General features: G+C 44.3%; 1 protein-coding gene across 1 annotated transcript in view; it reads right to left on the bottom strand.

Moving 5' to 3' along the window:
- The window catches only part of tmem8b (transmembrane protein 8B), a 41,425-nt gene that overhangs the window by 2,953 nt on the left and 24,856 nt on the right, over positions 1 to 13,616 (bottom strand). Inside the window, exons 10-12 of the mRNA XM_079515392.1 lie at positions 10,860 to 11,038; positions 9,094 to 9,240; positions 5,596 to 5,712 (exon numbers count right to left, since the gene is read on the bottom strand). Of these exons, the coding sequence (XP_079371518.1) occupies positions 5,596 to 5,712; positions 9,094 to 9,240; positions 10,860 to 11,038 (443 nt within the window). The remainder of the gene's footprint in view (positions 1 to 5,595; positions 5,713 to 9,093; positions 9,241 to 10,859; positions 11,039 to 13,616) is intronic.

Here is a 13,616-nt window from a genome sequence, read left to right as displayed (position 1 = left end):
TACAGTACATAAAACATGTGACGTGAGTACTTTTTCCACCACTGGTATCAATATACTGTGTACATGCAGCAGCAGCACCATGATGCAAACACTGGAAGCATATAATATAGTGTATTAATATATATACATGCAGCAGTGGCAGTATGATGCAAACAAACACTGACGTCTGGCAGCATACAGTACCACTGCTGTCGGGTGGAAGTCTTGTATGTCCAAAACCGTTACTTTATCAGGAAATGGATCCAATGAGGTTAATATTTAGTCTCAAAAGCTCTTCTTCTACTACACTAACGCAGGGGTTCTCAACCTTTTTGGCCGGGGACCCCCGAAAATGCTTTGGCAACGTCTCGGGACCCCCGCCCCGCCCCCTCCTGACCCCCAATATAAATTGACTGCTACAATAACCTTAATAATAGAGACAATACACCATAAATAAATACTGAAACCATAATCATTAGGGAAGGTGTATGCATGTACTATGTGTACTATATGTAAACTCTTCATTTCCACTTTACAGCCATTCAGTTGGTAAAAAAATAATAATAATTTGGGGACCCCCCAAAATAATTTGGCGACCCCTCGAGGGGTCGCGACCCACGGGTTGAGAACCCCTGCACTAACGCATTGGTTCAACATTTACTGTATAAAACCCACAAACAGACTTTCACCACCAAAATGTTTCCAAAATAGTGAACATTGCCGGTCTACAAGCTCACAACGACGTGTTGAATCGTGACAGGTTGTGAGCTTGAAGAAACGTAAACTTTCTGCTACTTTTTGCTTGACACAGTACAACATTGCAAAATTGAAATATGGACATATGAGGTTTCTGTCCGAAATCCAGAATGCAAAAGATTGGGTGGAAACTGGAAACCTTGTATGTCCAAAACCGTTATTTATTAATTCATTCATTCATTTATTATTATTATTATTTTTTAATCCAATCTACAAGCTCATAATATATTGCATCGCGACCCATCATGACATGAGCTAGCAGATTGGCTATTTTCACTACTTTTGTGCGACACTCCTGTTTGATGAAGTAGGGCTTTCATTTACGAAGAAACAAAACAAAATGAAATTTGGGGATACAAGGTTTCTGCATGACAGCAGCTTTATAGTGTATTAATATAGCAGCAGCACTGAGAAGCCAGCAGTACAGCATACAGTATGTGGCCTTTAAATGGACCGCGCGTCGTCGTGATGCTTTTTCAATCAGCAGACTGACAGCTGGTTACAGCTGGAGCATACGACCGCCGTGTCCTGCATGAACTAACGCAGTGCTTCGTGTACTATGTACAATTACATAATGCGTCAAATGCCTGTAAATAATATGAATAATGTGTGTGCGTGCGCCATTGTGTGAAACAGGCAGATAGATAGTCCATAATAGGCGAAAACTTTGAAACTTTGAAAATAAAGACTAAAGTTCTGTCTGAACCTACATAGACAAAATATTTTAGTTCCCACCTGTGGCTGCATTCCACTCTGTTGGTTCTCAACAGTTGGCAGGTGACACACAGACCTTACCGACTAGTCTTTTCATGCACATGAATCTCTTCTGACTGTCTCAAAAAACAGGGCTATTTAGTGTGATAGTTTTTAACGCCATACCAAGCGTTTTTGGGGCGCTTGGCACCCCTGCAAAGCGCCAGACACCCTGTGCCCTCTGCTTGACTGATCTAATTTGGTTGTGTCTGGGAGCACTCGTGTGCCTGGCTTTGCGGAAACATGACAAGCTGATATGAAGGGGCCTTCATGTAAAATGTACGATGCTCAGAAGTACGACACTGAAGAAGGCTGAAATGCTGACATACAGTGGCAAAAAGCTGAGCAAGTAACTTGACTGACTGAAAATCTGGAGTGTTCATTTAACTCTGAAAGTGTAAAAAACATAATACTCTGGATTTTACTTTATTAGCATTACGCCCATTTTACTTAGCCTGGCTAATAAGCCAGACTAATATCACACGGCAGGCAATTTCTTTTTTTGCCAACGGCTGATTCGTGTCTGCAGCTTATTAGCCAGGCTACATTTTACTACATGTAGGTCTGGACAACAGGCTATATTGACATTATATCGCTATCGCAATATGAGACTCTAATCTGGGATGTACGTGGGATATTGTGATATACTGTAGCGTAAGTGTCGTCTTTTCATTTAATTACTTAGACACCATGTCACAACGTGTCGCATTGCAGCGCTATGTGAACTTGTCGATTGCCTATTTTCGCTATTTTGTGATATTTCATTTTTGTCCATATCACCCAACCCTGAATTGCAGTTTGTATTCAACGTTGCTGTAGGCCTACGCTAATACCAGTCAGTACAGAAATCAGTTCACAGGGCCTTCTTTTGTAGCCTATGCCTCTTGATACAGCAAAAAAATGTCACGCAGACTCACATGTTTGAGGGGATCATATTACAGACTATGAAAAAGCTTGCTCTGCCTGCTCTACCACAAAAAGTGTAATATTGTTTAGAGTACAGATATCAGATGTCAGCGACTCTGATTGAAATTCAGATGAGCCATGGCCTTGAGAAAAACTGTGAAAGGCTACGGCTTTGGGTGATTCTGCAAGAATGTCACAAAAGACTGTACAAGACCTTTTCTGAAGGGCTGTTGTTAATCTCTGAAGAAAATAAGGAATCTTTTGTACCGTAGGCTACCTTTGGAACTGTATCAAAGCTAGAGGGCTTATGCAGTGGAACTGAATAGCACTTCATCTTCCGCAGTTTCCAGTTTCTTCAGCTCACAAAAGGGGCAGCTCTCCGAGCTACAACTCCCACACTATATTCAGCACAAGGCTTTTTCTTGTGAGGCCAGAGACCTTGTTTCCAAACTCATGTTCGAGCTTTGCCGCTAAAGCATCTTTTTTTCCCTCACAAACTGCGCCTGAAAGACTATTATTTTTTATCTTCTCAGTTGAGGGAGCACATTATGACTCGGAGAGCAGTCTGCGAAAGTACAAGCCGACTTATAATGGAACTACAACGCATGACTAATACCCACAAGCTGCGGAACATTTAAAGCTCCCTCTATGCTAATGTGGGATGGCTTCAATGGTCAGAAAACCAATAGTTCCCAACCCACACACGCACCCGCCGCCCCTGCAACCCCATGTGACTGATTAGGTCTGCGTCTGTTGTGTCACACGTCACAGGATCAATGGGAAGGACAATGAAGACACTCCTCATCTGCATTCTGAGACCTAGACCTAGACTGTAATGTGTAGGACAACACAAGTTGGAGCAGTTAATACAAACTGCTTACTTTCCTTTCCTTACCCATGACAATTGTGGTCAAATTTTCACAGTTTTTCTAATCAGAGAATGTTTTTTAAAACCAATTCTGCGATATTTACTGTATGTTTGTACTGTACAAGATTTTTTTTTACTACAACCAGTAAGACGCCTGAGGGCGAGAAGCGACCTCACCCTTTAGGGCGAGGTCGTGTGCACGCATCCGCCTGCCCTGGGTGACAGTTGGGTTAGGGTTTGGCATGGGAGTAAAATCTTAATTTTCGGGCCTGTTAAAACAGCTTTATTGCCGAACTAGTTACCTTTGAGGAGTCAATGCGTTGTAATTCTACTTCCTTATGATGAAAATCTGGCTGAAAATAGTCCCATCGTTTGTTCCCCAGTCGACACATAAGCCACTTCCGCGATCCGATCAACAACAAAGACGCTAGCAAGCCAAGATTGTCCCTTGCACCCTCATTCACTTGCATTGGACTCAGTTTCAAAGAGTTATTCAAAGACTAATTAAACATATAAAACAAATGGCGGGTTTAGCGGGTTTAGCAGGGAAAGACAATGGAATAAAACTTTGCTTTGGAGGGTTATGAGGTCAACTCTAGTTTTCGCCGGCTGCCGGGCACAGCTGCACTAATAACTTTGTGGCAGGCCCGTCTAGAGTTTAAATGGACAGGTATCAGTCAAAAGGGAGACATCGAAGAGGAAGGTTGGATGGGGAAGGATCAACATATGGAATGTCAGAACAGGTCAGCTCCATATATCTAAGGGTTTGAGGTCAGAGTTGCTGGCAAATATTGATGACATCAGGGATCTCCATATATGGGCTTAATATTGATGACATTAGGGATCTCCATCCCTGATGATGTCACATGATGTCATGTGCTACAACCCTGATGTCACATGATGTCACATGCTCCATCCCTGATGATGTCACTTGATGTCACATGCTCCATCCCTGATGATGTCACGTAATATCACGTGATGTCACGTGCTCGCTCACCCTGACCAACCAACCAACCAACCAACACACACTGACGGGAAATGCACAATTCCATATAAACTGGTCGCAATTATACAATTGTATATATCACAATCAAAATGATGATGTTTTCACATCCTGTGTTTCAAAAAATATTATGTATGATTTTGAAAGCATGCATACGGTTGACAGCTCTAAAAATCAAAACGGGGAATTCAGAGATTTGCCATTCACCACTCAGGGATGAAAGTATTTTAATTGAAGACATGATTAAACAGTTAAGATCGTAGTTCAGTTAAGAAGGTTACCAACTCTCCATCATTTAGCTGGGGACCAGCTGGAACCCCCTCAAGGCCCACTGGTGGTCCCCGGACCACTGGTTGAAAACCACTGCCCTAATGGATTTCTTTTTTAATTAAATTATTTTGAAAAATGTTTGAATTTCTTTTTAACTCACTGTATGCAATTTAGGAAACAAACAGATAAAGGGACATTCACTCGCGACCCCAAATGGATCCAGGGTTTGAAGTGGTTAATGGCCAGTGAGCACGGGGTCTGTCTACTGTATGTGTTAAAGGGACATTCACCCCTGGAATAATAATAGTATAGTTCAGGGGTTCTCAACCCGTGGGTCGCGACCCCTCGGGGGGTCGCCAAATTATTTTAGGGGGTCCCCAAATTATTTAAAAAAAAAAAGATTTATTTTAAAATTTTATTTTCACGATTTTCAAAAATAGCAGACCTACAAGTTCATAGCGCGCCACTCGGTGGCGTGCTATGAGCTTGTAGATCTGCTATTTTTCAATAGCTAAATTATAACAATGCTTAAAACATCAAAAGGGGTTCCCGCCCAAAATGGTTTAAGGTTATTGTAGCAGTCAATTTATATTGGGGGTCGGGAGGGGGCGGGGCGGGGGTCCCGAGACATTGCCAAAGCATTTCCGGGGGTCCCCGGCCAAAAACGTTGAGAACCCCTGGTATAGTTAATAGTATTTGTTAATAGTTAATAGTATTTGTAGTAGATAACAGTAGTACAATTTGACATTTGCACCCTATGGCCAGAAAAATAATGAAGTCTGTGTGTTTGACTAGGGTTTGACTGGATTGCTGGATTACTACAATACTACAAAACCATAATGCTTTGGTGCACTGCCCCAAAATGTGGGCGGTCTGTGGGTTTGTCTGACTGAGACAAGATGTAGTCCAGGAAGGAAGTGAGACCAATGTCTGACATGTCATCAGACATTTGAAATACTAAAATATCTAAAAACACATATTACACACATAAAAAAACAAAACAGGAAAGTGTTTCTTGTGTTCTGGTTGCAAAAGGGGTGAAGTGGGCCTGTAAACTCACCCATGCCACGGCCATGATGCCCAGAGCAAACAGGCTGGGGCCCAGCAGGTTCCACAGCCCATGGCGGTCCAGCTGCAACGCCATGGACAGCGACATCGCCCCCAGCAGGTACAGCACCTTGGGAAAGACCGCACAGATCAACAACGAACATTACACTATTTATTGTCTCCACCAGGCCAAAGGCATGGGGAGAGTATGTTTTGCACTCAGTCCGTGTGTCCATCTGTCCGTCCATCTGTGTACAGCTAAACTCCGGCCCTGATGAAGACACACACTCACTGAATGCCAACAACGAACCTCTGCCCCAATTTTTCCACAATGGCCTGTTATAGCACCACCATGAGGCAGATTTTTGCAAAACACATTTCTTTATATTACTCGTACATTTTTGTCCATACATCACGGAAACCGGTATACACTATCCCTATAGAGCGTCGCAGTCCCGCCCCCTACCATGGACCAGGAAATGATTCTCCGTTCATTTTCCTCATAGACATTTCAGAAAGTATTTATTTAAAGACGTTTACGCCGCGGACAAAGCCAACTCGAGTCGTGACAAATCATGACAACAAACACAATTTTTTGGGCCGAACAAATAATTAGAAAGAAGAAAAAAACGACAGGTTACAACACTTTTTTTGTTGTTTTTCTTCTTTGTAATTATTTGTTTGGTCCAAAATATTGTTTGTGTTGTCATGAGTTGTCACGACTCGAGTTGGCTTTGTCCGCAGTGTAACCGTCTTTAAATAAATACTTTCTGAAATGTCTATGGGAAAAATGCATTGGGATTCATTTCCTGGTCAATGGTAGGGGGCGGGACTGTGACGCTCTATAGTCATGTGATCCACATGGTCCGCTTCCCCATATTCCATCCACATGGGCTAAAATTGCCTACCAAAGTTTGCAGGATTGGTCCGTTTTGAACTAAATGCCTCAAATCATGAACGCACAGTGTAATTTGAGGGACATTTTTCATGCACTTTTTATTTCCCACTACGCTGGCGAAGAAATGCCACTTGAAAATGTACACATCAGCCTCATGATGGTGCTATAACTGGCCCATTCGTGTTTTCACCTATAACTGCACCGATCTGTGTAAAACTTTGTATGCACACTCCCTGATGGTGATGAACCTTTTTATATTACTCCTTCAGATTTTATCACGAAAATCGGTACACATGATCTCTATAGTCATCTGATCAAAACGGGTCTGTTTGATTTCTCATATTCCATCCTGATTGGCTAAGATTGGCTTCCAAAGTTCAGAAGTGGCCCATTTTGTACAAAATGCTGCAAATCATTAACACAGCGTCTGATTGCGGTGAAACGGCACGCATATTCCCACTAGGCTTAGGAAGATATGCCACTTGACATTTTGCAGAAACGCTCCTATCCTGGTGGAGACCTGTGCCCTGAGGGGCACTTTTTCTAGTTTATATTAAAATGATCACATTTTTGAATGAATTGAATGCACGCGCGCACACACACACACACACACACACACACACACACACACACACACACACACACACACACACACACACACACACACACACACACACACACACACACACACACACACACACACACACTACATTATATTGTATATATTAAGATGACATACTGTAGGCAACCTAAAAGCCATATAGAGCCTGAGCTCTCTATTGTTCTGTGTCCTAGGCAGAGGCAGATTTATGTTCTCTGTAGAGAATAGATGAGGATGAGGGGGGGGGGGGGGGGGGGGGGGGGGGGGTATTGTTGCACATTGCAGGGAAGCCCAGGGGTTAATGGAGAAGAGGAATGTATGTGTTCTACCAGTCTCCTGTTCTAGGCAAGAGAGATGGGGGTATTGTAGAAGAGGTGGGCTAGAAGAGAGATGGGGGAGTTGTAGAAGAGAGATGGGGGTATTGTAGAGGAGGGATGGGGGTAGAGGAGGGATGGGGGTATTGTAGAGGGGGTGCAGACCGAGACGTTTATCCGACATACCAAGTCCCACAGCCATTAGTCCGACAACACCGTCGCCCCCGACATGCACTGCAGGTTAAAAACCACCCGTGCTGCGGGTTACAAATCGCCCGTCGCTCCCGGCATGTGCTGCAGGGTTACAAATCACCCGTGTAGCGGGTTACAAATCACCCATGGCGTCCACGTGCGGTTAGGGTTAGGTTAGTGTTTGGGTAGGGTGTCGAACTAATGACTGTCGGAACAAAATAATGCCTGCACCCTTGCAGAGGACGGATGGGGTAGAGGAGGGATGGGGGGTAGAGGAGGGATGGGGGGTAGGCTACTGGAGAGCAGGAAGAGAGTGACCTGCCTGCAGGGGAACAGGACTAATTGGTGCAGACTGAGTAGGAGAGGCTCAGTGTGATGACGCCTGTGGACTCCAGGGCAGCACTGGTCATCAGTCACACTGCACCACTGGATGATAGCATACGCACACGTGCACGCACACCCACAGGTGCTCACGCACGCACGCACGCACGCACGCACGTACGCACGCACGCACGCGCGCACGCACGTACGCACGCACGCACGCACGCACACACACACACACACACACATACATACACACACGTGCACACACACACACACACACACACACACACACACACACACACACACATACACACAATGACAACAGTTGCTACAACAGTAGGTCCTTCACACTCTACTGCAACTGCGGTCATGCACACAAATCAACAAAAGGCACACACACACACACACACACACACACACACACACACACACTCCCTCTGGTGTAAATAGACAAACACATCGTGCCCACATCCACACGAACATGCGCAGCAGTTCCACTTGCCAGGCCTGACATGTGCGATTTGATTAGTGACTGCGTGCATAATGCAGCGCTCAGCAGAAATGAAAGCCCTGGAGGACAGCAGATGTTGGGGCATTCTCCCTCCATGCCCCTAACCCTCTGTCTCTTCCTCTCTCTGTCTCGCTCTCAGACATGGAAGTACACACACACACACACGCACACACGCACGCACGCACGCATGCATGCATGCACGCGGCGCGCCGCGCACACACACGCACACACACACACACAGCCATTGAGTGACCCTGGGTTTACACATTATCCTCCAAAGCAATATGTCAACACAACCACAGAATTTAGCACTGCCGAGGCCAAAGCATTGATCTTTCAAAATCCATGCTAGAACATCCGGCGTGCAACATTCATTAAAAGCCCGTAATAGCTTCTCTATTTGGGTTCTTTCCTCGTCAGAAGCACCCTCCCCATATACACTGTAATCCCTCTTTGTGTCGGGGTTTATCTACAGTTGTTCAACGCAAGTGTAGAGCACACAGCTTATAGGTGCAGCATGCTTCTTCAAGGATGCTCAGCAGTGAGCACACACCCAATTAAAGAGAGACAGAGACAGAGAGCAAAAATGCATTCACTTGCCTAACCGTTTGCTGTTCTCCAGCCTTCATTGATTCAATGCCTCAACCACTGCTCCATCAACACATTCATACCTGTTTGATGATAGACTTGAGCCTGGCCATTGCAATCACGGTGACCCACACGGACATGAGCGAGCCCAGGAAGTCACAGAACTGCAGCACGTCATACTCCATGATGCAAAAGACCACAATGCCTGGCTGATCACAAGCATGGTAGAACTGCAGAGAGAGAGAGACACAGACAGAGTGAGTGATCATTGTGGCTAATCCTTGCATAAGACCGGCGAAGGGCTTTGGATTTTTTTAACAGACAGACTTTGCACTTGCATGATTACTGTTGTATTATGAAGTCATCAGTCGATGATGAAAATGTGTGAAGTAACCAAGAGAAAAGTTTTGTTCCTTATATTCATCAGTGTACAGAACGTCTCCTCACCCCCCCACCCTAAAAAAAATCAATAGCAATTTTAACCAATTAAGAAAGACCTGAGGCCTATAAATGCTTTCTAAATCAGTAGTTCTCACACTTTAAAGAGTTTGATTTTTTTCTCTAATATAGCAGATGTACAAGATTGCAGTGCCGGGCCTGGGCCATGGCTCAGTGGTCCAGGCACCTTGGCTCAATGGCTGGTAATCCAGTCTGGCAGTGTGCCGCGTGTTCGACTCCCGATCCCGACAGCCTTTACTGCATGTCCCCCATCTCTCTCCCCATTTCCTGTCAGCCAACTGTCTGTCCCTCCATACAAAAATATAAAAGTGACGCACTGTGACCTTGTAAATCTGCTATTTTTGAATAGCCAATGCAAAACTCTAAAATGATTTGACAGTGACACAGATGCTTTCCTGGTTTTAATGGGTTCAAATGTACCGGTAATTTTGCTTCCCAATTATTAGTTTCAGCGTTAGCGCTAAAATTATGTAGAGAGATTAGTCAGTCTGGTTTTATAGTTAAAATAGTTAGATAGTTTGAGGATCCAATGGAGTTAGGAGGTATTCACAGAAGCACTTTTTAATACTTTCCATTGGTTCAACATTTGTTTAACCAACAATAACATTGATTTATGAAAATAATAATAATCTAATATGGAGTTAGGTGGTTTCTTCCGGACAGCAACGATATGCTGTATATACTTTGATTTATTTTATATCCCCTATTATTATTATTATTAGCCTACTGTCTTTTTTTGTTAGCTTTTATCTTTTTAATTATGTTGCTGCAATGACGGAAGAAGCAAAAAAATAAAATAAAATAAAAACGTTTTACTCTTATGTACCAAGGAGGGCATCTATCCCTCTTACAAGGTGCTAGGTGCCTGGAAGATGGATTGCTGAAGCGGGGCACCACACCTACTGTCAGCACATTGTGATTACCGCATGTCTTAAGGGTACAGGCTGCTGCAATTTTCCTCTGCAACGTTCTATTGCTTAGCGACTAGCCTACATGTTACTAGCTTCATAGTACGACAGTGCTGTGCACCAAAAATAGTAGATCTACAAGTTCACAAGACATTGCACGAATGCCACCTCTGTTGTGTGATATCCATATTCTGGGGAGGGGGGTTGGGGGGGAAGGGTGGGGTGGGGTGGGGGGAGGGGGAGGGGAGGTAATTAGCCAGAAACAGATTGGCTATTTTTGGCAAAGATATTTGGGGTACTGTCGACATAGGTTTTTCAGAAAACTGTTTTGAAGACATTTGTAGAATCTGGTCTCGGGTCTCAATGGGTTAGGTGTACTGTAGAGGGTTTAAGTGGTATACGGCAAAATTAAGCCCAACGCAATTCACACCTAGCTGTGCAAACGGTGCAGTAATTCACAGTGTGCAGTGTGCACGACTCACCGTGGAGAAGAACATGGTGAAGATGTAGACCGAGGCCTCCAAGAGGTAGTGGCTACGGATGGCGATGGCCACGGGCGGGACGAACATCAGGTTACTGAGACACAGGAGCAGCGTGGAGAGCAGCTGGAAGCCGTAGGAGTAGGCCTCCGAGTTGTCTGTGCATCCCCAACCGTCCCAGCCTGACGCACGCACGCACGCACGCACGCACGCACACACACACACACACACACACACACACACACACACACACACACACACACACACACACACACACACACACACACACACACACACACACACACACACACACACACACACACACACACACACACACACACACACACACACACACACCAATATAACAATATAATGTTCAGCATGTATAGGTCCAAAAACATGAGGAGGGAATAAAGAAAGACATCTGTCATCTAGAAAGGAAAATGATCCATCAAAACATTTCACATGTGCACAGCAAACCCAGCTGGGTATTAATGTAACTCTCCTAGTTGAATTGACAACCTCCCTCCCCGTGATGAGGACTGTGTGGGTGGAGAATATCGCTTTTGAAATACAGCCATTGATGTTACCATGAATATAGGCCTATGTTAAATAACCGCATTCCTTTTTTGTGGGAAACAATCTCCAAAAATAACAGATCTACAAACTCTCACATGTTGTGAGCTTGTGCTGTTGATCGTCAATTTTTTGGCAAAGACATTTGGTGTAGATGGGGGGGGGGAGCGGTCCAAGCACAGTTGTAACTCAAGTCTGTTTTTGCGACCGCAGGTCGCAGTTAACTATGAAATATTGCATTCAGTCACGCCCCATATATGGTCATGCCTTGTGACATCACGTGATGTCATCAATATTAAGCCCATACAGTATATGGAGATCCCTGATGTCATCAATATTGGCCAGCAACTCTACATCTCACCTCAAACCTCAAACCCTTAGATCTCCATATATGGAACTGACCTGTTCTGACATTCCATATGTTGATCCTTCCCCATCCATCCTTCCTCTTCGATGTCTCCCTTTTGACTGATACCTGTCCATTTAAAATCTAGACGGGCCTGCCCCAAAGTTATTAGTGCAGCCGTGCCTGGCAGCCCAGCCGTGCCTGGCAGGGTTTGATGCCTCATCAAACCCTGTACACTCAAGACAATGCCCCCGCTGCCACCCTTAGATCTCCATATATGGAGCTGACCTGTTCTGACATTCCATATGTTGATCTGACCTCATCAAACCCTGTACACTCAAGACACGCTCCATATACTGTATGACCAGTACAGAACTCATTCCATATGTTGATCTGACCCCCCATGCCAAAGCGCCAGCGCTCGCCAAGCAGTCTGCTGTCACCCAGGCGGATATTTTGATCTGACCCCCCATTCCAAAGCGCCAGCGCTCGCCCAGCAGTCTGCTATCATCCAGGCGGATTCTCGCCCTCAGGCGTCTTACTGGTACTAAGAATAGAGGGTTAAGTGGTTAATAAAACATGGATAGCAACATTAGAAAAATATGAGCTGCTGCACTAGGGAAATGCCACATGTCAAATGATAGGACTAAACCTTTGTGGTCCGCTGGTGAGTGGAGTGTTTCATGTCAGACTAGAATATAGTCTGACATCTTGTACAATGGACATATGTTCATTGTACAAGATGTTGTGCTCCTGAGGCAGAGACTGTTGTCACTACACTGCCAGCGATGCGAGCGAGCGCTGATGAATCTCATTAGAATATGTTTTTCAATGAGTCTGTCCTGACATACCGCGAGCGTGCAGAGACGTCGTCCACCCCTCATATATTTGCTCGCAGAGTCTCTAGTTTCGCGGCCCCAAACACTTTTATTGGTTGAGATCTACACACTACTATTTATTATTTGATTGGTTCAGGCTACGTCGCAACGCAATGGCCGACGCTCCATATCAGGACAGTTTTCCGTGCAATATCGCAGTCGGAACGCTCGCTCCTTGCCTGTGTAGATGAGGTGTTATGCACAGGCACATGATTACAACAGATCAAGCTGGCCAACCAACCCCCATCCCTAAATATGACAATGAAATCAGACTGACAACAAAGTGGATTTAATAAAGGCAGATCAAAGGGAGGATTTTTTTCTTTTCTAAACCCTCTGAGGACATGGGTTTGTTTAGTTTCATAAGCTCATCTTTTATTGAAAGCGGGAACATAATTAAGGACATGCTTTATGGTCTTATCAAAAAGATTTATATGGAAGATAATAACAGCACTCCCTGACTCAGCGGTCTGCGGAGCACATAATGGACTCACAATGTCTAAATCTGGCAAATGTCAGCTTGTCTCATTCATCTGCCTGTGCATGTCTATATATACCACTCAATAAATACATAAACAAAATAAAAAATATATAAGCTCATAATTATGCACGTAATTTGCCACTTAAGTCTTCGAAATTGTGTTTTTGTTGGATCAGTAAGCAGCTTTCTCAAGTAAGTGAATTGGTGCTTTTGTGTGACAGTAATGGTGACAAGAAAATTGACAGCAAAGAGATCACAGGAGTGATCTCTTTGCTACCTTAGACTACCTTCTCGTCCTTCTGATATGAATTCAGTGCATGCCCCATATGGTTTATATCCCTACAATATGTACATACGTAGGTATTTTGCCAGCCAAGAATGAATAAGGTTAACTCAACATTCCTTTTATTTATTATGAGTAATCACCAATATAATCACCAGATGATCACCAAAATGTCAGCAGAGGTGTTACTCTCTTC

Source organism: Electrona antarctica (assembly GCF_951216825.1).
Source record: "Electrona antarctica genome assembly, chromosome: 12".
Taxonomy (NCBI): domain Eukaryota; kingdom Metazoa; phylum Chordata; class Actinopteri; order Myctophiformes; family Myctophidae; genus Electrona; species Electrona antarctica.
The sequence above is the reverse complement of the archived record's forward strand: the minus strand, read 5'-3'. Positions and strand labels throughout refer to the sequence as shown.